At 40.0% G+C, this 25,276-nt stretch overlaps 1 protein-coding gene across 3 annotated transcripts in view; it reads right to left on the bottom strand.

Moving 5' to 3' along the window:
• Positions 1–25,276, bottom strand: part of FNDC3B (fibronectin type III domain containing 3B) — a 362,568-nt gene that overhangs the window by 104,862 nt on the left and 232,430 nt on the right. For all 3 annotated transcript variants that reach the window (XM_055128349.1, XM_055128351.1, XM_055128350.1), the window contains exon 7: positions 1,203–1,261. In XM_055128349.1, coding sequence (XP_054984324.1) covers positions 1,203–1,261 — 59 coding nt within the window. The remainder of the gene's footprint in view (positions 1–1,202; positions 1,262–25,276) is intronic.

Below are 25,276 nucleotides of genomic sequence, written 5' to 3' on the forward strand. Positions count from 1 at the left end.
GAAAAATGGTGTACTGACTACACGCAAAGCCATTTGCAGTGTACCTAGGGTAGTACCAGTGTAATTCAGAACTATGAGCAGCACCCAATTTGGGGCAGGGAAAGCAAATGGGGAGATGTCTCAGAGGAAGCATATGCTGAGATGAGGCTTCTATGGCCGAAAACCCAGCAGCCAATTACACCTGCTATCTAAGAGGCTACACAAGGCCTCATGGATTTCTCTCCTGTCATCCCTAACGCCACCCTGAATTTCTACAGCCTTTCAAGAGAATTTCAGTAAGAGATTCCTAACACTTGTCTTTCTGGATCCCTGTACTAAACACCAACTCATCTACAAACTGTTTGATCATCCTCAAAATGTAGTCCTGATCACAGATCTTCCTGGCCAATGTTGTAACCTGCTCCTTACCAGACTGACAGACTTCCCAGCCCAACATCGGTTCCCTACCCCCTTCACAAGTGCCTTATTGTAGCAGCCCTCCAACACCCCCCCATGCCTTTGGATTTAGTCAAATTCAAAATGTACCCTGGGGTGTGTTTGCACTCTTCTGTTAAAAAAAAAAAAGTCTTTGAAACATAGGAAGAATCAAGGTTTTTCCAATTCAGCTAGAAAATACTCCAAAGAACTTTGGTTCTTCTAATCTCAGATGAAAGAATGAATCAACAATGTTAACTTTTCACTTGAATTCCAAAGCACCTAGCTAAAAACAAACTTTAAACCTTACAATATCACCATTTCCACCAGTTTTCCCCTTTACCATTGCGCTCACTATTTGGGCTTATTTTTTAGCTACTAGTATCTTTTTGACAGTTACCTGGAAAAATATTTGGAATTACTGAGGTTTCCCAAAATTATTATTGCTAAATTTACATAGGTGAAAAGGAACTACCAAAAGAAAACCGCTCTGTAGACCTGGGCAGCAAAGGGAGGTGGAGAGGGTAGAATGCAGCCTTGGATGTTGGGAAGAATAATCAACTGCATTCAGAATATCTAAATAAAGAAGACATTTCGATGGATTTTGACTAAACAGAAGACCACTGTTCTATATTTTCATGCTCCATTAATAACAACACTATTTCATAGTTCATGAATAATCTGCAATAGGAAGGCGCCCTTTTGCTTACTTACTATGTGGTGAAAGAAAAGCACACTTGAAGTCTTTAAGAAAGTGTCATTTGTGTGGAGGAATCCAGAAGACATACCTGTGGTTTCTCTATTCCCGAAAGGATGTCTTGCACCCTCTTCACTTCCAACTCATACTCTGCAGGGCAAGAGAGAAAATGAACACCAGTTAATGTCATTCGAAAGCGACATATTACCAAGGTCCTTCCCAAAATTAGCAGAAGGACTAGCATTTAAAAGGGAATATAAGGGTATATAAGGGTATCCCTTATAAGGGTATCATTAAGTCAGTTACATGTTACCATTAAGTTCTGCTATCATAAACATGATAATGAAAATCAGGAGAGGGGTGTTTTTGGGGTAGAGATTTCATGATGGTCTTCGAGAACTGCAACTGCATCAGTTTATATAATCACAAGATTGATGAGGTTAACAATGAATTCCAATTAATAACTCAACAGGCCACAGAGAAAAAACAGCCTTCAAAAGGGAGAAGAGGAGGCAACAAGATGTCAGTTCATGCAGAGCTGTGAGTTCAGAATTTTTTAACTCAATTTTGCTCCAAGTCAAATAGGTGAATGATGAGAATAGGGTAACTGATTTTCAAGGTAAGTGCTGAAGGACTGGATAGGCTAATGTGAGGGAATAAGAAAAATCTAGGATAATTCCTGGTGGTTGGGTGGATCAATTGAATGGAGGATGGGGAAAAAGGTAAGTTATTTTTGAAATGAAAGAGCTCGGGGTCCCAAGCAACAGTTCAGCAGGAAGGGCACTGACCCGGAATGGGGCCTATCCAGGTTTGCTCCCCAGTACCGATACTGTCTCCTGAGTCTGACCAGGAATGATCCCTGAGTGCTGAGCCGGGGTACACTCTGACCACTGCTGGAGGTGGCTCCAGACAAAACACACAAACAAGCAAAAAAGGAAAGTGTGAGCTTGGAGCAGGAAGGACAAGACAGGGAACATAAGTATCATAGGAGAGAAATGAGAGAACTGAAACTTAAGATTCTGCTTTGCTAGAGAAAAGCGTTTTGACTTTCACAATGGTTGATGGAATACAATATTTAGTTCACAGGTCTTTTAACAGTGAAGCCTCGCTTATAAGGTCACTGTCACTGTCATTGTCATCCCGTTGCTCATCGATTTGTTTGAGCGGGCACCAGTAACGTCTCTCATTGAGAGACTTATTGTTACTGTTTTTACTGTTATTCTTAGAATATAGTGGGAAGTACCAGCCTCGCATGCAACTGACTTGGGCTCAATTCTGGCCCCACTATGACCCGCCCCCCTGCCCCCAGGCATCACCAGGACTGATTCCCTGAGTGCAGAGTCAGGATATGCCATGAACACAGCCAGGTGTGGGCCCCAAACTATGATTATACATGTCCTTGTTTTCACACTATTTTACATCTAGTGAGATGATGAAAGCAACTTCAGGTAACTGTATGTAGTGGGTATGAAGATAAAGTTCATTGAAAACCTGGCTTTTTAAACCATGGGTCATGACCCTGTAAGGTGTTAAATAACTCAAGGCGGGGAGGGGAGGGGTGAGTTGCAAAAATATTAGGCAACAGTAAATGGCTTCTGAACATGCAATGACCAAAAATGATATAAAGTCAACCATCTAATGAATCATGGTATTCCTGGCAAGGCTCACCCCTGTTGCCTATTTTCGGACAAAAAGGGCTCACCAGAGGGAAAGGTTTGAAGCCCTGACTTAAAAGAAGGTGCTTCGGAGGGCGTGCGAGCAGCACCGTCTAGTCTACAAAGGCCTGTGGACAAGGGGCCACGAGGGACAACAGGAGAGAGGCACCACGGGTCAGGCAGGCAAACCACCCACTTGCACGCAGTGTTGGGTAGGATGCTTGCTGACCCAAACCCCCTCGCACCCACGCTTCAACTCCCACCCTCGGAGCACCTCCCTCCAGCCCGCCTCATTCATAACCAACATATTCTTTCCTGCTCATTATTAAGCCTGAGAGTGAATTACCCTGTTCTTACTTGTCTTTCCTGTCACTTAACATGAGCGTCGGGACACACGGGGAGTGGAGACCCGGAGCAGGTCTTTGCCCTTCCTCTCCGGGTAGAGGGGCAAAGAGTAAATACTTTAATCCTGGCAGGCCGCAAGCAGGCCTCTGTCACTCATGCTCTGTTCTGTTGGCTGCTGAACAAGTCTCCCAGTTTGGGGACTATACAGAAGCTGGCCGGCCGGCGGGATGCGACGTGTGGCCCCCCAGGATGCATTCACCGTGTCGTCCAGAGCGCGGCGCCAGCAAAGCTCCGCTACAAGTAAGTGAATTCATAGCCCACCTGACACTGACCACCGAAATGAGCCCAAGTATTAAAAAATAAGACTAACTTCTTGGTAACATCCTAAACTTTAGGGGTGTCAGTCTGCTCAGCACTGGTCTTTGCCACTGCATTCTCTTTAGCAGAATTTTAGTAGAATATGTTTCCCTTAACTTTGGTGACAAACAGAAATGAGTAGGGTTTTTTTTAATACAACTTGAGAAAAAATTTGCATTAAAGGCCAAACATCACAAGCTGATTTATAATTACGCATTCACACCCAGACAGAAAGGATCGTAGCAGAAGAGAAAAGCACTTAGACTGCAGTCTATCTTCTGCTGCTGTCAGAAGGAGAGGGACAGAGAAGAACGACGGCACTCATTGTGGGACATGAAAAGAACATGGCATGACACTGATACAAGGACAGTAGAAACAAGGGCCAGGACGACCGGTCCACAGTTGGAAGCCTGCCTCAAGGGCTGGGAAAGGGCAGTTGGGATAGAGAGCGGCCACGATAACAGAGATAGTTGGAAACGATCACTCTGGACAAGAACCATGTGCTGAAAACAGGTAAAGGAACAAGCACGATAATCTCTCAGTATCTGTATTGCAGAGAGAGAGAGAGAGAGAGAGAGAGAGAGAGAGAGAGAGAGAGAGAGAGAGAGGAGAGAGAGATAAAAAGAGAGACAGAGAGCAGAGAGAGGAGAGAGAGAGAGAGGAGAGAGACAGAATAGAGCAGGATAGAGAGAGAGGAGAGAGAGAAAGAGAGAGAGAGAAACTGCCATAGAGACAGGCTGAAGGGGGTGGCAGGAGGAAAACTGGGGATATTGGTGGTGGAAAAATGTGCACTGGTAGAAGGATGGATGTTGGAACATTATATGATTGAAACCTGAACATGAACAGTTTTGTAACTGTGTATCTCACAGTGATTCATTAATAATAATAATAATAATAATAATAATAATGATAATTTAAAAAAGCATTTAGACTTGCAAATATTCTGGAATCAGAAATGCCAGAATATAAGTAAATCATAAATACTCTGTAGCTCAGAAAATAATTGTCAGTAAAAAGGAACATAAGCACAGTTTCAATAAATAACAAGTCCAGCTGTTAAAAGACAAAATTCTCAATCTCTGGTTAGTCCGGAGCTTGAAGGCCTTCATGGTTCCCGGCCCTCCCAGACAGAGAGACATTGACACATCCCCTGAAAGAGGCCCTTGTTTCCTTCTGCGTGATTGACTGCCACAAAGGCTGACGCCCGGGCTTATCCCTGAGGTAGGAAAGGTGCAACTAGAACAGAGACAACCGCCTATTCAGCAGAGAAAGGAAGCCCTGAGGAGGCCTGGCCAGGAAGAAGAAAGCGGAGCAGCTACGGAGCCCACGCGGCACCGAGGTTAGACACTGGCCCCTCTGGCAGCTTTCAAATGGACATAACAGAAGTGCTTATAAGTTTGGGATCAAAAGAAAACGTGAGAAAGGAGGTTGAATTAAGCATCCTCCGAGCCCCCTTGTTTAAAAAACAAAGGAGGGGTTTCAGGTAAGAGTCAGAAATACAAGTGGAAGATCCGGATAATTAAAGGGAAAAAAATGAAAACAAAAACAAAACCAAACAAACAAAAAAACACCATCCAAAGAGGGATCCAATTTTCCTGGTCTGACTTTACTAGTGAAGGCAGACATTATCTGAGCAGCTTGCTACATACTAGTTAACATACCTACTTGCCTTACTAATATTTATAACCCTCGTGTGAGATGCTTTCTCTACTGCATTTTACAGTGGTGGGCCAGACAGTACTCTACTTGGCATGGCGTTTTAGTGTTGGTCCTCAGCACACTTTCAGACATTTTTGTACTGTGTGAGCAATGAATGAGGAAATGGAGTCTCAGAGAAAAAACAAGATATTTTTTCCCCCAAGCTACAAGTCTAGTGCGTGGTGACAAAGCATGTGTAACCATGAACTGTGTCGCAACAAACAGAGCCTACAGGCTTTGGAAAGAGGATGTGAAGAGGAAAGAGGGAGGGGCAGAGCAGATTTTTCACGAATGGGATGGGAGGAGTAAAGGGGGAATGCCAAGACCCATGTATCCCCTAAGAGAGCTTGAGTTGCCTTTATGTAATGATGACTTTTCGGCAGGTCTGATTGTTGGGGATAAATTCCAAATAATAACGGTGGGTTTTCCATTGAAAATTGAATGTAATCAAAGTAAAGAGAGAGTAAAGTGAAAATCATCTGCCACAGGCAGGGTGGGGAATAGGAAAGGGGGTACACTGGGGTTCTTGGTGGTGCAACATGTGCACTGGTGAAGGGATGTGTGTTTGATCATTGTATGAGTGAGACTTAAACTGCTTTGTAACTGTTCTCACGGTGATTAAAAAAAAAACGAAACAACAACACCCATTAAAAAAAAGAAATCTTAAAAAGGGGCCAGAGAGATAGTACATGGTTAATATACTTGCTTTGCATATAGCCAACCCTGATTCAATTGCTGGCACCACATATGGTTCCCTGAGTGCCAAAAAAAGTGAGTCCTGCGCACAGAGCCACGAATAAGCCCTGTGTACAGCCAGATATGGACCCCAACCCAAAACTGATTAACATTTAAAACAGGTCACCTTTTCTCCCCATCCTGGAATCATGCAGGTTCTCCTTTAAGTTCTTATATCCTCTGCACTTAAGACTCAAACAAGGCTGAGAGATGGAGCAGGGAATAAGGTGTTCACTGTGCACACATCCAACCCCATTTTCATTGCATTATGGTCTACCGAGAACTGCCAGGAATGCTCTCTGAACTCTGAGGACAAGGTCAGGAAGAAGCCTTGACCACAGCAGGAAGTGGTCCAAAACAAAACCAAAAACTTTTATTTTCTGCTTTTTGGGTCACTCAGCGATGCATAGGGGTTACTCCTGGCTCATGCACTCAAGAATTACTCCTGGAGGTGCTAGGGGGACTATATGGGTTGCTGGGAATCAAACCCGGGTAGGCCACGTGCAAGGCAAATGCCTTACCCGCTGTGCTAATTGCTCCAGCCTCCCCCAAAAAACTTTTAAGAGCTACCAAATATGTAGATCGAAGACCGTTGGACCCTACAACAAGGTGGGTAAGCAAAGGAAGAATAAAAAAGTGAGCCATGAATAAAGCCAAATATATAAAGATTTCTGAGATCAGAATGAAAGAGGGCAGGCCATGGGGTGAGAAGGCAGTGACATGCCAATCACTATCCCATTATGTAGGAGAAATGTGGTATCACAGTCAGGCTGGATTCACTCATTCTCTCAAGGTTCTACACTGTCAATACAGAAAAACAGAAATATGCAATCATCTCCCATTTAATGTTTTTCCATTGTGCTGCTGCAGACTAAAAGAAAAAGTAAATAAATGCCAGGCATAAATTTGCACAAACAAATGAAAATATAATGTTTAACTGAGCTAAAGGGACAGTTACATACCACATATAAAATAAACTGTTAATAGTGTAAAAACAAGTTAATAGTATAAAAAGTGCCAAAATGTATCATTCTACTAGGCATACCTCTTCCTAAGCAAGAGTTAACCATGCTTCTGAACAGTTGGAATTGTCACCCTTAGCAAAAAAATAAACCGGACTTAGAGCCTAACCATATAAAACTACTTTGATTTGGTGGTGGACAGGGCATTTGGCTTTCACACCGCTTCCTTCTTAACACCTGGGCACCTTCCCTCTGTAGCAAATACTGTGATCAATTAAAAAAAAAAATTCAAGGTGCTTCTGAACAGTGAAAGGACACTCTGGTAGATGTGCACACTTTGGGGGTGGGTGGGAGATTTCCAAAAAGCAGTTCTGAAGGCGCCTCTGCTCTACACTGCACCACTGACTTGAAACCACCTTATTTGGAAATGCCAACAAAGATGGAGAGGGGGTTTAGCTCCTAGGCTCCCTTCTTTCTTCCTCTATGAGAAACTCTCCTCCTAAGAAAATCAAGCATGTTTTAACAAATTTAAGATTAATAATTAAAATTTACAAGAAAAGCAAATACATTTTAAGAGGATAATGCTCCAACCCCCAAATACACATTCATGCACACACAAAAGATGTGTCATGTGAAAATTTTAAACTTTCCACAAACAGCGGTTTTCATGTTTGCTCCAAAAAGAACTGCAAGTTCAGACTGTTTGTAGACCTAAAGACCTAAAGTAATTAAAATATTCCTCTTCATAAAAATAATTTACTACGTGAGTCTGTTTGATATTTTTTTCTCTCTTAGAAAAGAAATGCAGCTAGACACTTAGCTGCTAGCTATAGAATGTATTTACGGTTGCAACAACTCCTTCATTCCAATGGAATGACATCAGAATTATTTCTCTGTAAACCTTCTGTCTAGTTCTTATCCACAGAACTCATTTACAGATACGCCCGACATAACACAATATGCTTTCTCAGATCTGCCAAGGAACTAGCTTGCTACTCCTTCACAAATCATGTCTAATAATTAAGGGGCTTAGGAACAGGCAACTGGTCCTGCCCAGTGAGGCCAGGCGCAGGGAGTGGGCAGATAAGAGGGTTAGAGTCAATAGCAAGCAATCTATACAAGAACTAATTGAACAGAAATGCTTCTGAATGAAAAGGAAAGTATGGCAAGCAATGTGAAACTTTAAATGAACATAAACACTTTGGATGAAAAAGAAAAAAATGAGTCAATAAAAAGAAGAAACTGGGTAGCCAATCGGTGCTTAGGAATACTGACAAGAATGAGTGAGGATGAAGGAAGACCGTCTAAGTGTGCATGCTGAATTGCTTTTCTGATCAGACAAAAAGAAAAGAAAGAAAGGTATCTCTCTTTTGAACTTATTTCTACCGAGCAAAAAAAAAAAAAAAAAAAAGAATCAATAAGTATATGTGAAAGAATTACCTAAGAGCTTCCTTTCAGTGATTATCACCTCCAAGTAATGGTTTTAAATACAAACATTAAATGCATGTGAAAAATCACAAGGAAAACATTTGCAAAAAATAAGGATAATGCAGTTAATCTCCAAGGACAAATTTCAGAAATATCTTTTGACATCAATCATTCTGATCCTAAAAGTGTGGTAACACAAAGTTCTACTCATTTGGCTGGCTAAGTAGTTACTTTATTTGAAATCCTCAGAGATACCCAAAGGAAATATGAGGTTCTCAACACTGAGAAAGAAAACAGGCAGTTGAACATAAATCGTGGGAAGTTTCAATCTAGAAAAATATTTTCAAGAATATATGGTTCCAAACTGATTCTGGAGTCTTAGAGAAAGGAGAAGAATGATGAATTCCTTTTGCAGGTGGACTGCCCAGCTGGACGGGAAGAATGGCCAGAGAATGAAAACCAGGCAATAAATGTTGATTTCCTCTCAGCATTTCTTACTATTTCAGGAATTCAGTAGAAAAATTTTTCTTTCCTGATCCCCAATTTAAGCAAAGTCCTACTGGGAACATTCACAAAAATCCACTTGTAGATAAATGGGTCCCCTCAGGCAAAGTTCAACACTCTTAACACTTTAGGTGTATAAGGAACAACACAGAATTCCAGGTATGGGTCTTGAGCAAAAATAGAAAGCACTAGATGTTATTCATTGACTCCAGGTTAATTCAACGTTTCTCTCTCAACTAGCTCCTTTGATACCAACTAAACTGGGGTTTACTGAAATACTGGAGGATTGTCAGCTCATTTCTGCTAAATCCCTTTAGAAAAACTCTTGTCTTTATTTCACAAGGCAAAAATCACATATGTCTATGGAACTGGATAAGAGCAGTGAGTATTTTTGAAAACATCAAATTAAGCTGGGATTAAAATCCCACAAAAACTGTTAAAGTATTAGGTAGATACGCTTGTCCGGCAATCTGACCCCTAGCACCAGTCTTTGCTTCCCTTCTCTCTGTATATTTGAACTGATTTACTGGCTCGCTTGGCTATAACTCGTGCTGGATATAGCTTTCTTATTTTGAGGACCAGCTCCACTCCATGATTATCCAGCAAGAGCTGGCACTCTCCCTGGGTGTGTGACAGGAAGGCACTTACTTAAACACAGGATAGAAAGACTTAGAAAAGGTAATGAAAGTTTATACACTGTTTTCTGCCGTGGCATCACAAACGTTCCCCCCAAAATGCTTTCTCATTAAATCTTGGCCTATCACATTGGAAAACTTTACAAGTAGTTTAATCAACACTTTGACAGGACTGTCTCAATTCACAGGTAGAATCCACACAGAACAATTTTATAACATTAAATTTGAAGGAGGATATTAATATTGATATCATTTAAACAGCAAGTTCTAAACAGCATTAGACTCATATTTTCTTAACTGTCTCGTATAACTAAATTGTATGCATTTGGAGATGAGAATGGACATGGGATCCGTGGCAAAAAAGATCCAGGACAACTCATCAGTCGAGAGAGGGGTCAAATCCAGATGTAATTTCACACATTTGGGCTTCAAATACCTCACCTATACTTCTGGAACATGGAAAAGTCATTCCTATCCATAGCATAACCTATGCCCTCTCAAGAAAGTATTAAAGGTCGGAGAGGTCGCACAGCTGAGCACTACTCTTGCTTTGCATGCAGCAAACATGGTGTGGATTCCCAGTACTGCATATGGTGCTCTGAGCACAGCCAGGAATTATCCCTGAGCACAGAACCAGGAGGAAGCCCTGAGTCTACTGGGTTACCTACAAACCTCCCCACTGCCAAAAAAGATCACGCATGCAAGCCCATACTCAAATTTACAAAACTGTAAATTTACAAAACTGTCAGATAAGAAATGATACTGAGTAGAAGAAAGCAGGTTGGAGGAAAGGGCCAGGAGTATGAAAATCTGAAAAAGCCCTATATAAAGAGGGCAATGATTATATATCCAATCAATTCATGCCAGGAGAGATCAGGAGCTACAGACTGATGGATTATAGTGTTTCCAGAGATTCTGGAAATAAAAACATTTTTCATGAAATTTCTTAATCTGTATCGGTATTTGTTTCTGAAACATTTTTTTTTAATCTGTAGAAAAGAAAAAGGGAGAGTACTAAAAATACCCATACACTCTTCATCTAAACCAGAGGTTCATAGACTTATTCATCCTCTATCCTCTTTTGGGGGAAAAAAATAAACCCAAAACTACTCAGCACCCTTTTGGAAATCTTCGTTCTTTAAATGAACAAACAACAGTAGCCCAAATTGCACCCAAGGAGACTATCTTACCTCTCCCATCAACTGGCAGTATTTTTCACTTTGGAAAAGTTACCTAGACAAGCTAATTGTTAATATTTTGCATTCTCACATTTTATCTTCTCTCTCTCTCTCTCTCTCTCTCTCTCTCTCTCTCACACACACACACACACACACACACACACACACACACACATGCCCCTTTTCAGAACCATCTGAAAGGAAACTGTTGAACTTTTGTTATTCCACTCTCAAAATTTCAGTTTGTATTTCCTAAGAACAAAGGTCTTCTTAAACATGACCACAACAACATCACAAATAAGAACTCAAATGACACAATCCAAATTATTCTATATACATAGCCACATTTCCCAACTGTTCTAATGTCTTTATTGTGCTCCTTCCAACCCAAAGCTCAAAATTAAGAAACACACATTGCATTTGTTGTCAGGTTTTGCTTTAACCTAAACCAGAAACTTTCTATCTATCTATCTATCTATCTATCTATCTATCTATCTATCTATCTATCTATCTATCTATCTATCTGTTTATCTATCTGTCTATCCATCCATCCTTGGGTGTTGGGTGAGGAAGTTTTGTCACATTTAGCAGGACTCATAGGACCAGGTGGCGGTAAAAACCCACAAGCAGTGCAGGCACTTTAGTCCTTTGAAGTGTCTCTTCAGCTCCTATATATGTATTTTTAAAAAAAAATTTATTAGTGAATCACTGTGAGGTACAGTTACAAACTTATGAACTTTCATGTTTGCATTTTAGTCATATAGTGATTGTTTACACCCCTCCTATATTTTTTTATCTTCACAAATTTGCTAATTTTGGAGTGCAGAGGAATTTTCTTAGAATATATAACAATCCGTATTGTATGCTCAATCTGTATTGCATACTATTTACTTTTATTCAATTTAATCTGTACATTTTTAGCAGAATTTTATATAGATGCACTTCACATGAAAAGTGAAGAGTGGCAGCACGAATCCACTGGGGATGCTCGGCACTCTGACCACTGGCCAATGGTTTCCTTTTTCACTGTCAGAGCACCTTCTCCCCCAGCACCTGATGACTGACTTAGATAAACTGGTGGTTTTTACCAGGAAATACTGTAAAACTGATAGTTGCAAGATGTGAATATTGCTAATTCCATCATTTCTTCATTCTGATTTTTTCTCTCTCACTTTAATTATCTATGAACTCAGATTTATTTTTAATTCAGTGAAGTCTGTAATTGTCCACTGTCCTCATTTTTTTGAATGCTATATTATACCAGTGCAGCCAGTGGGAGGCCCTTCAAGCTGTTCTGTGTCCCTTTGAGACTCTGTTATTCTGGTTTAAGATCATTTGGCCAGTGTTGAGAAGTGATAGTTTTTAAACACACGATAGAATTAATACCAATATTTTTTATAGTCAAAACCACTATTACTCAAGAGCTTTCTTGTTTATGTCACTAAAAATTTTTTTTAAAAATCCAAATATTTCTATTTTCTGTATATTTTAAAAAATGAAATAAAAAATAAAGCAAACCTAAGAGTCATCTTAAATAAAAATTTAACAAATAACTAAGTTGGACTCTAATAATGCAATCAGGAACCACAGTAAACTTTAAGTAGAAAAACAGAACTCATTTGGCTCCTCCTTCATTGTGTAATTTGCGCTCTCAATTTAATCTCGTCATGTTTCATTTCTTGTTCTTCCTAATCAAAATTTCTCTTTAGAAAACATATAATCAAAACTGACAGTATACCACTTGACCCAAACTCAAAAGAAAAAAAAACTAACCTTCTTTTAAATGCATAAAACAGAAATAAAAGAAAGTGAGAAGTTAGATTCAGCCAGCGAGTGGGAAATGTCTATTTGGAAATTCTTAAGAAACATTTTCCTGTGGAACTGAGATAGTTCTTGAAGAACAGAAAACCTGTACTTAAACATTTTTAAAATATGTGTATGTGCAAAAAGAGGTTAAGATCTCTGACTTATATTTTGGATGAGATCTTAACATCCTTTGCCATGTACACATACAAAAAAATGTTAACACAAAAGGTCAGAGAACTTTGAGAGTCAAATACCAGACAATTGACAATTTTACTCATATGTGGCAGGCAAAAAGCCCCTCAACTCCCCCACCCCCAATACACACACACACACACACACACACACACACACACACACACACACTAATCTAAGCAAAATATCTTAGACTGCCAAGCTAGACATCAAGTACAGTGGGCAGGGCACTTGCCTTACATGCAGCTGACCTGTGTACAATCCCCAGTACACACTGCAGCTCTCCAGAAGTGATCCCTGAGCACAGAGCCAAGAATAAGGCCTGAGCACGGTGCAGACCAATACCCTCACCCACCAGAAACAAATAAGAGACTAATGTAGGGAAGGGGAAAAGACAGTAAGGAAATCAGATGAGTGAGATGAATTATATTGTGAAGAATGTCACGGAGTCTTTTGGGGGAAAACAATGTAGTATATAAGATGTTGATTTATGAAGTGCATACCTAAACTGACATAATGTTATAAACCAATGTAAATTTAATTCGAAAATTTTAGTGTCTGAGAACTGAAATAGTATAGATCTACCCCAAATCAGCTCTGCAAATGACACCTGACATCTTTCAAAATCTGCAGATGTTGAATCTACACATTTTAAAGTTTGTATATACTGAATCACATTCAAATGGTCTCTACTTCCTCAGTTTCCAACTTCTCCAAGTGTACGATCCCCAGGCTCTGGCTACAGCAAGCAAGTTCATCAGGTCCCAGTAGCACTCACAAGTACAAGCAGTCATTTGGGCCAGAGATCAAACAAGGCAAAAAATAAAAATTCATGAGAGGAAAATGTATGGTAGCACAGAAGAAAAATAAAAGTGATGGTCAAAAGGGAGGAGGGTGTATGAGAACCAAAAATGGTATTTCAAAACAAAACAAAACAAAACAAAAGACACTTAAAAACTTATAAGCAAAAACAGTTACCCATATGAACCTTAGCAATAATATTAAGTTATTGCCATTTCATCTAGTAATTTTATTTCAAAATGCTACCCTAGGAGGTTACTGTAAAGTAGTATAACATCAAAATGTAACAGCCAATTTGTGCTAAACAAGCATTTAGGTATTCCAACCAAAGGTAGAACAGGACAGAATGTGCCTCGGGTCTATCAGTCCTCTACTGCTTGACAAACTCTTCTTATGCCTCTGCTCAGGGTTAGACAGGTCCAGGAAATGAAATGACACCTCTACACAAAGATGCCTCTGTTTAGGGTCTTCACTAACATTTGCTCTATCTCTCCATATTTATATATATATATATATGTGTGTGTATATATATATGTACTATATATATAGAGAGAGAGATGTATATGTAACATGGTATGTTCCAGTCTATATTATATTCTCCACCACTCCCCAAAAGGGAAAGGCTCATGTACTTCCTATGGAATCATGAGCTCGCTTGCTCTCTCTCCCTCTCTCTCTCTCTCTCTCTCTCTCACCCCCTCTCTCCCTCTCTCTGTCAGTTGTATGTCACTGGTTCATTTTTCCATGCCCAGCTCATGGCCTAGCATATATACATTACTGAATGGATGACTGAACTTTAAGTAGCACTACCCACAAATAAATAGTCTCTAAAGATTTGGAAGGAAGCAGATTATAGACAGCAAGGTGGTAACATTTATAAGGAGAGATACCTTGACAGATCATACTATATCAAGGGACACATTTATAGTAAAACTATGCCCCAAAGTTGCTGATCTATATTCATGCATAAGAATCCAGTATGCATATATCAAGGGAATTCAACAAGTATTCTAAATTCAATGTTCATCAGAAATTTTTCTATAGTCCACGCTAACAGTCTGTCAACAATCTCAAAAAGCCCAGAGCATATTAGTAATTCAGAAATGGAAAATTCTTCTCACTGTGCACACTATTCTGAAGACCAGAGCATTTAGTCCACTAGCAGTAACTTTCCAATCCCCTACCCAGTAATCTTATTTCAGAAAATTAAATCAGAAAACACAAAGCTGTTTTTAGACTTTAGCTTGATGAAGTTAGTTGTTTTCCAGCTTTCCTTTTCAACAACAGTTTGTGTTTGTGTGTGCGTGAAAAAACATGCACCTCTAAAGAAATCATTTGAGAGGACTCTATTTAGCAGTCACTATAGCCAAACAAAGAAGTTTGACTTGCAAAAGTATTTGCAAGCTCCTTTTTATGCAACCTGAATGCATGCTTCCAGCTTCCCAGACTACCCTATATCACTTCTGCCTCGGAGTAATCGGCTAAAGGCTGCCTTTCTTCCCATAATTAACAGTCCATCGAGAATTGCAATACTGGTGAACTAAAAGCTCAGCATTTTCCATTGAGGGATCTCATTCCTTGTATTATTTTCAATCTCAAGCCCACACAGTCCTACTTAAATTCACTGCAAACTCAGTATTTAGTCTTAGCACCTAAAGTAAGCAGCTTATGGGTTTTGAGTCAACTGTTGTCACTTGTTCAAGCCTGAACTTTCAAAGCATGTAAGAGTCTAGCTTTAAGTAAAGAAAATCTGCATTTCTTTGATCCTCTGACACTAAACAGTTTAACTCACCCACTCCTGATGAAATTTACCCAACAAATTTACAAACAACCCAGTCCAGCTAAGAGAATAAAAGGCTCTCCAAATAGGCTGGAACCGAATGTGTATACACAGTGCAATTCTATCTTATTCCTAGTGCATCTCCTCAAAATCAGGTGATTCTTACATCTTAGTTATTAAAGAAGTGTCAATTTTTTCTATTAATATGTCCATGAAAATAAATTTATTAAAATTATTTACCGAGAAGAGCAATTCAAAAAATCCAAACTATAGTGTAAGAGTTTAATTTCTATTTTAATAAGCTTCCATAATATTCTGTTATTAGCTGAAACGTGTTTCTTCAAAAATAACAGCAACCACAATAAAACCCCATGTTGAAATCCTAAGCCCCAGAACCTCACAGTGTAAGTGACTGTTGCTTAAATACCTTTCGGAAAGGTATTTAAGTTTAAGTGAGTAAGCCTTAAGGGGGCCTCACTCGGTATGGGTAGTATCCTTTTAAGAAGAGGAAATTTGGACACAAATGTACGAGGTGAGGGTCAACAATTAAAAGACACAGGAAGAAGCCAGGCATCGGTCGAGAGATCTTTACCCAGTGTCCTCAGAGAAAACTGAACCTGCTCGAATCTCACACTTCCTGACTCAAGATTTCTGAGAAAATGCCTGTCACCTCAGCCAGTGTTACTCAATTGGACACTATATGACCCTCTGTGGGCACAGAAGATGGTCCAAGAGGACCACATGTAAAATCTGCATAAAGGGGGACTCTAAAAATGAAACAAGGTTGGAGGGGGCACTATTAGAAAAGGTCAAGAAACACTGGTCTAAACTACTCAGCTTACAGTACTCTGTTATTATGGTAGTCTTAATAATCTAAAATATGTATCCAACATATGTAAACACATTTGACCGTATTATATCCATTTACTGTTTATGGAACCTTAAAATTACAGATTTTATGAGTTTAGTTAAGAACACACGGTCGAATCTAGAAGAATCTGGTATCTATCCCAGGACTTCATATTCTTAGTCCAAGTGGATTCCTTCTTACGAAGCGTCTGAATTATCCTCTCACTGAACCCTCTCCTAAGTCCAAGGGAAGTAAGAATAGGGTGGAGAGAATAATTTTATTTATAATAAGTAAACAACATTATCAACTTGGAGAGATTATCAGACTACTTGGCTTAGTACAAAATAATTGCACTGTAAGTTAAAATGTGTTTATACTACTGCTTCTGTAAAAGGTCACATCCAATTATGAAAGGCCAATTGAAAGTCCAAACCAAAGCTACTGAAATTTATTTGAAAGGCTGATTTAAGAACAAGAGACGAAGGGAGAAGACATTTCATATGATTGTTCTATAGAGGCTATTTGTGCCTTTGTATCAGTAACACGATATTCCTCTATTTCCCCACCAGGTATAGAAATATATCATTCAGGATGTTTTGAGTCTAGAAAACTATTATGCAATAATTGCTTCCAAAACACATGTTACAATATTTTTGCAGCTGACTATGACTAGAGAAGAAGCACATAACTGGCTCCAAAAGGACAGAGATGATGTTGGATCATAAACTACAGCTGTTTGCTGTACAGCCCCACCTGAAATATCTGTTGTTTTCTTCCCAAATAGCAAGTACAGACTGTCTCCAGACCACTCAACTTATTTATGGCTCCAGCTGTTTTCCTATGTTTGCAGACACTAGGCATTAGCTAGAAGAGGAATTTTTCTTAAGTCTTTCAGTCAGGACAAAGAAGTGCTAAATTGTGTAGGGGACATTAGTTCTGATCATAGGTAAAGAACAGCTGTCACGAGAGCAGAAAAGGTCTCTGAGCAAGTCACAGAGCGATCCTGGAAGGCTGGTCCAGGTAACTTGTCTGACTTGTATACAAGGCATTTCCAATGAAGTGAACACCGAAAAAAGGAGCTGAGGAAAATGATTCAAGAGTTTTCAGTTGTTGTTACTACTGTTTTGCTCTTCTGTTTGTCTGGGGGCATATACCCTGGGTCTTATCCTGGTTCTGTGCTGAGCAATCACTCCCTGGTCCATATGCCAGGGATCAAAATCGGGTTTGCTGCATGCAAGGCAAGCACCTTGCCTCCTATTCTATCTCTTAAAGCCCAGGTCAAGAGTTTTCAAGCAGCAAATAATTGGACTGCTTCCTTTAAATGACTGTAAACTAGTCTTCATTGTAAATCACACTGTATTTTATTTGTTTTGGGCTCACACCAGCTGTGGTCAGGGCTTACTCCATAGCTCTATACTCAGGGGTGACTCTGAACACGGTACAGAGCAGGGATCCAAATGGGGTTCGGCCACGTGCAAGGCACACATCTCATTCCCTGTTCTATCTTTCCAGCCCCTATACTATACTATACTATTATTATAAACTCATCTTTATTTCTACATTTGGAATAAAATGAAAAGGTCTTAGTCTACCTTACCTATGGACTGCACTTCACAGAAGAACATTAGTTAACAGCGGTTTCTATCATGAAACTGAGGGGGGGGGGGAAATGCACATCCAGGATGATAAATGATACCATAAAGAGAGTGACCTAGTAAGAATCATTATTTAAAAATTAAAGCATCACATTTGATGGGGGTTATAGTCCAGCAGGATAAAGTAAAATGAACTAGAGAAAAAGCTAATAGGTTTTGTGCAGATTTGGGTTCATGGCTACCTAAGATTGTGAAATTATAAACATTCCATCTGTTCACCAGCTGTGGTTCCTAATCCTCTCTAATAACTTCAGCTTGTATGACTCCATGAGAACCCAGCCATCTTCCAAATTTCACTTTACATTAGTTGCCAAGATTGATTTTTAGACACCCAGCCTCCAGTGAAAGCTGCATGAAGTGGACTTCACCAGCAGGTGTTAATTATCAGAGGAGTGCAAGAAAGTGGGAAACAAGAGTAAGAGCAGAAGAAAAGGAATTACGGAGGACCCAAGATGGTCATATTGAATTTTTAGGGTTTTATTCTCTCTAGCGAAGTCCCAAGGTCAGATAAAGAATAGGCATCCATAGCATGATATTTAAAATTCTCTACAACTTAGAAGAGACATCTAAAATAAAGACATGTCCACTGTGTCTAGAATGCGGCTATGCCTTCATGGCACTCAGTCCTTTTCCCCACTGCAATTAAGATCACCTGCGTATGGTCACGGATCAGAGATGTGTATAGAAGCTCGTCATTCTTTAACATCCTGCCAGCATTTTTTAGATAGTATCCAGATCGAGTCCCAGCCTGCTTACATTAACATTGCAAACAGAATAAACAGTTCTATATTTGATGACTCTTATACTCCAAAATAATTTTTCCATTCTCCATCTTTGAATAACCATTATAGAGAGTAAGAGAAAGAATGATTCCTTTCTAACTCTTCTTGAACTTGGGAGAACCAGAGTGGCAAGCAAACAGGGGTTTATAATACCACCTGTGTTTTCAGAGAGACGGCTGAAATTTGGGGTGGGGTGGGGGAAGCTGGAATGAGTCTCTGCTTAAATTCAATGGTGATTTGGACTCTGGGGACAGTACAATAAGGGATAATGTTAATTCTTATTAATACGTATTTTTCTAGCACAAGCTTTGTCCTTGATACAGAGGCTTCCTTTCATAGAGTGATGTCATTAAGGGACATTTGGAATTAAAACTGTAGAGTTCCTTCCTGTTCCCAAAATGTGCTGTACTAAGTGAGAGAGTGCTTTTAGATTCGACTGAAGCCACCACTAACTATTCTCCAGGCAGATCCTCATTTTCTGTCTTCGTCCAAATAAGTTTTGGAAGGTGATGTATATGTATTGATGCCACCAATCTGGAGTTTATACACAAACTCATAAAGGCGGTAGGAACCAGCCAGGGAGTCCTCACTGGGAGAGCTAAGTGACAGCAAATTGTCAAAGTGGTCCTGAAGTGAGGCTCAATATCATTTTCCAACAATCACTGTCACTGTCATCCCATTGTTCATTGATTTAATTGAATGGGCACCAGTATTGTCTCTATTCCTTCCAGCCTTGAGATTTTAGCAGCCTCTCCTTGTCTTTCCCAATGATTGGAGGCTCTTTCAGGGTCAGGGGAATGAGACCTATCATTACTCTTTTTGGCATATCGAATACGCCACGGGTAGCTTGCCAGGCTCTGCCGTGCGGCGGGATACTCTCAGTAGCTTGCTGGGCTCTCCGAGAGGTATATATATATCTATTACTGTATTTGGGATATATGAATATGTCAGGAGAGTTTGCCAGGTTCTCCTGTGCAGGCAACAGACTCTTGGTAGTTTCCAGGTTCTCCCAGAGGGAGAAATAGGCTATCAGATGTTGCTTCCAGGAGCTTGGTTTTATAGTCTCTGGATGTTGGCCATTGATTGGGTGACATGGCGCCTAGGGCAGTTTTTGGGTGTGACTGCCTAGCTACTGGAAAATGGGAATCTGGGTGGAAGAGACCCAGTCCTCTTCCGAGCAGCCTTGGAGATCTCAGCCACAGATCCTGCAAACCTGGGTTCCTCTGCTGGTTCCTTCATGCATGAGGCCTGTCTGAACATGTGGGGAATGGGCTCATAAAAACATGAAATTATGTTTTCCGACCAGAGATAAACTTTTTTTATTTTTTTTTCTTTGCTGGTTTTATTGAGGTACTATGATTTACAATACTGTTACACCTTTCATGCATACACCATTCCAACACTATAAACATCACCAGAACGCCCTCTTCCCTCCACCAGTGTAACCAAGGGCCTCTCCCCTGCACCTCTACCCCATTCAATTCTATAGAAAAAATCTCCAGTTCCAGTGGTTTTGCCATTTTTTCTCTTACTATGTTTCTTAATATCTTATATATGAGAGAGAAGAATATTTTCATCCCATCTCTCAATAGCAAAAGTGCACAGAAAATCATTATAAAGGTATTGAACAATACAAAACCTATTATACCATATTTTTAAAATATGCTTAAGCTTAAATAAAAGTTCTAAGAGAATCAGACTAGAGGTGTTACCTGCAAAATGTGATATCCCCAAGTTGTGTGAGGAATTAATAGCTTAAAACAATAGGTTGAATGCATTTCTACATAAAACATTGGTGTTTATATCCCATGCAATTAGGAATAGCTGATTAAGTTGTAATTACTACAGATTACATAAATTTCAATGAAAATTAAATATGGTAAAACACAAGGCCCAGATTTTAAGGTAGTAAAAATAATACTGTGCCAAAATAGTGTCAAAAGTGACAACAGAATCAACAAAATCAGCCAATTCTTTTTTTTTTTAGATTTTACTGAATCACTGTGAGAGTTATAAGCTTTCATGTTTGTGTTACAATCACACAATGATCAAACACCCTCCCTCCACCAGTGCACATTCCCCACCACCAATATCTCTGGTATACCCCCCTTTCCCACCCTCCCCCTGCCTCCATGGCAGACAATATTCCCCATACTCTCTCTCTACTTTTGGGCATTATGGCTTGCAACACAGACACTGAGAGGTCTGTTTGTTCCATTATCTACCATTATCTACTGTGGCACACATCTCCCATCCCTACTGATTCCTCCAGCCATCATTTTCTTTTTTTTTTTTTTTAATTTATTTATTTTTAATTAGAGAATCACCGTGAGGGTACAGTTACAGATTTATACACTTTTGTGCTTATACTTCCCTCATACAAAGTTTGGGAACCCATCCCTTCACCAGTGCCCATTCTCCACCACCCGTAAACCCAGTGTCCCTCCCATCCTCCCCAATCCCATCTGCCCCCCACCCCACCCTGCCACTGTGGCAAGGCATTCCCTTCTGTTTTCTCTCTCTAATTAGCTGTTGTGGTTTGCAATAAAGGTGTTGAGTGTCCAGCCATCATTTTCTTAGTGATCCCTTCTCTATTCCATCTGCCTTCTCCCCTCTGCTCATGAAGCAGTCTTCCAGCTAGGGGGCAATCCTCCTGGCCCTTGTATCTACTGTCCTTGGGTGTCAGCCTCATGTGATGTTATTCTATACTCCACAAATGAGTGCAGTCCTTCTATGTCTATTCCTCTCTTTCTGACTCATTTCACTTGGCATGATACTCTCCATGTCCATCCATTTATAAGCAAATTTCATAACTTCATCTCTCCTAACAGCTGCATAGTATTCCATTGTCTAGATGTACCAAAGTTTCTTTAACTAGTCATCTGTTCTAGGGCACTCGGGTTGTTTCCAGATTTTGGCTATTGTGAACAGTACTGCAATGAAAATATAGGCACAGATGCCATTTCTACTGTGCTTTTTTGAATCCTCGGGATATATTCCCAGAAGTGGTATTGCAGGGTCATATGGAAGCTCAATTTCTAGCTTTTGAAGGACTGTCCATATTGTTTTCCAGAAAGGCTGGACCAGGGCTGGAGCGATAGCACAGCGGGTAGGGCATTTGCCTTGCACGTGGCCAACCCGGGTTCGATCCCCAGCATCCCATATGGTCCCCCAAGCACTGCCAGGAGTAATTCCTGAGTGCAAAGCCAGGAGTAACCCCTGAGCATTGCTGGGTGTGACCCAAAAAGCAAAAAAAAAAAAAAAAAGAAAGGCTGGACCAGTTGGTGTCCCCACCAACAGTGAAAGAGTGTCCCTTTTTCCTCACATCCACGCCAGCACTGGTTGCTTTTGTTCTTCTGAATGTGTGCCAGTCTCTGTGGTGTGAGATGATATCTCATTGTTGCTTTGATTTGCATATTCCTGATGACTAGGGATGGGAAGAAGAAATGAACAGAAGTTTCCTCAAAAAAAACCCCAGCCAATTCTTACTGAGCAACATTGGGGTAAGGAAGAAAGACAAAGCATTACTTATGAAAGAAAAAAACATGACTTCTGTTTTAGGCACAGCTTTCATTTGTGGTGGTGATAAAGCTGTCACTGTTACTGTCACTGTCATCCCATTGCTCATCGATTTGTTTGAGTGGGCACCAGTAATGTCTCTCATTGTGAGATGTATTGTTACTGTTTTTGGCATATCCAATATGCCACGGGTAGCTTGCCAGGCTCTGCCATACAGGCACGATACTCTCGGTAGCTTGCTGGGCTCTCCCAGAGTGGCGGCAGAATCGAACATGGGTCAGGCGTGTGAAAGGCAAATGCCCTACTGCTGTGCTATTGCTCCAGGATGATAAAGCTAGAGCATAAAATTCTGACCTGGGAATTTCTTCTATGTGCCTGAACAGTCTATCTCTACACAGGCTGAAAAAGCAAGCACTCTGAGTGAGAAGTCCCCGTGCCTTCTCAGTTTGGGTGAATCTTAACTGCTGTGCAATTCTGGGCTCCAAACATGCATAATAAAGTATCTGGTCACTCTAGCCAAGTCCAGTGGAATTTTGTATTTTAACCCAGGCCTCCTAAGATGAAAATTTTAATAAAAACAAATTCAGCAATTTATATTATCTATAAAAGATGTTTGAAAAGTCCCTTTGAGTGAGTTCTGCATTTGAACTTCTAACAACTCCAATCTGTTTCTAATATATTCATGGGATGAACCCTGGTGGGAAGAGTACATACAAAACACACATACACGAACAAAAATGAGGAGGGTAGAGGGTGCCACGTACATTATTAAAGGGTCATGTGACTGAGTGGACCAGGACAGTCTCTCCAACTCTGACGCATCTGGATACCCCAGGAAGAAGGAGAAGAGCCTACCCAGCAAAGATCAAGAGAAATATGGAGGCAGGAGAACAGAAGAGTATGTAGGCTCAGGCAGCAAGGGGCTGCTGTGTTGGAGGAGAGCACCAGGACGTTTGTCCCATGCATACAGAAACCTGGAACAGGGCTGGAAGGAGCTGACTGCAGACCTGTTGTTGCAAACTTTGATACTTGGGAGTAATGGGGGGGTGGGAGAGGGGAATCTGCACCATATCTTAAGTTTCCATTAAAAAGAAAAACAAGGGGTTTGAACAAGATCTTTCCTGTATGGAAAATGACTTGCAAGGGAATAAGAGTCAGAGCTAAGAAAAGAAACTTCACAGAGAATCAAATTTCAGAGAATAAAATATCCATCAAAGTGTACATGCAGATAATCAAAAATAAAAATAAAAAGACAAGCATTATATATGAGCAATCTCTGTGCTGTCTCAATTTTATGTGAATCTGAAAATGCTCAAAAAAATTACTCAACAAGAGATAGAGGAGATGCTTTGAGTCGAGGGGGTTTAACTTCCAGCCTCATATGGTCCCTGAGCACGAAGCTAGGAGTAAGCCCTAAGCACCCTTGGCTATGGCCCCAATATAACAACAAAATAGAAACAAAGCAAGTAAACAAACAAACAAAAAATACCACTGGAAAATTATGAAGAGTCACAGTTAAAGAAATAGCTGAGAGATACGGAATATGCATGCCTTACTGTAGTCCAAAGTTACCCTTCGTTCAAATGCTGCTGATCATGGTTACATTAGCATAGACCGTAACATCATTCTAGACACCAACTAATACCAAACGCTGTAAGTCATAGTCCCTACATGTACAATTTCAACATATTTCCATGAAAGTTGTGGCTCACAAAAGAAGCCAAATTCTACTAAATGGAAAACGTATTTCAGTCCCCAGAGCTGTTCTCAAATAGTAAAACAATCTACCAGACATACTTAAATAGTTTTTCCCAAAGTCCTTTATTTTTCTCATTTAAATTGGTTCCAAAAGGAACTGGCAAGGCATATTATATGCTGTAAATGATTGATACGCTTACGGAAAAAAGTACGTAAGTAGCTAAAACGAAAGGCTCATGACTGGGATAGAGTTAAATTAGACAGGCTTAATGTTTTAAACCAATGAAAAGTAAGGCTGGAGATGTTACAGGTAACATGAAGTGTACCCTCAATTTCAGCCCCCTGCCCTAAGCTCCTGGCTATAGCCACCGCCCGCCGCCCAAGTTGATTACAGACCAAAGCAGTGTAGGCGACACACCTGAAGCTGACTACAGGACAGACTGAGGTCTGCATGACTCCAACTTCTCTGCGCTCAGGCTGTCAGAGCTGCCGTAACTGCTGCCTTCTGTCATGGGTCACTTTTGCCGATTCAGTAACATGTAGCTGAGTTCTCATGTCTAAAGTCCCCACTCTCCACCTCCTCCAAATCCCCCATGACCCCAGCTCTTCTTTTTCCTCCATAGATATAATCTGACTTTGTATCTCAACTTCTCTATTCTTGTCAACCTTTTATTTTAGGATTCTCTATAGCTCTATAACTCTAGTCAGGGTAGCTTTTTAAATGAACAGCAGAGAGCTGTGTTCATCCAATCAATGACCCGCATACAATTACTGGTACTTCACTCTGAAATATATTCCTGCTAAGTTTTGTAGAATCACAAAATTCGGGAAGAGGAAAGAATGTTAACTCATTTAAAATACTATCTCACGTGGTTAAAATTTTCTGTCTTTCTGTTTTAGGTAAGATACTGACCCAAGGATAAAATAAAGGAAATCTTTAATATGCAACTCATTATGTCAGGCAATAATTAAGCAAATCATAGCAAGGAAAATAAAAGAATTTGGAGTTTATCATCATTATGACAACTGGGGTTCATATAAATGTTTTAAAACATTATAATAATTATTAGACCCCACCCAGAAGACAATCATCAAGGAAAGGACATCTGTAATCAATCTATGATATTGCCCATCCAGTGACCAGATTACACTATACTGTCTCGGAGGATTGCTGTAATAATTATTAATCATTAGAAAACTATTAGACTCATTAATAAGTAATTATTTTGAAAGCTTTGTGTATTATTTCATGGTAAGTAAAAACTTTAGTTTCCTTTCTGAAGCAAATTACAAATGTTCCAAATAATATAGGTTTTCCCATTTTCTTGGGAAATGCCATCAGCTATTGATCTCTTACAAGGAATTATACTAATATTCAGATTCCATTAAATATGTCTGGAAAATACATATATACCATTTTACATCTGTATTCTGAAATAGAAAGGCTATTCTGGATTATGATTAGGCCTCAAGTCAAATAAATCTCTTGTATATTTCTTGGAGGAAATAGAGGAAAACTTGATATGCACAGGGAAGGCAAAGCAAAAATGAAGTAGAGAGATTTTAAGATGCTGGTCTTGAAGAC

Source organism: Sorex araneus, chromosome 2 (genome assembly GCF_027595985.1).
Source record: "Sorex araneus isolate mSorAra2 chromosome 2, mSorAra2.pri, whole genome shotgun sequence".
NCBI lineage: Eukaryota > Metazoa > Chordata > Mammalia > Eulipotyphla > Soricidae > Sorex > Sorex araneus.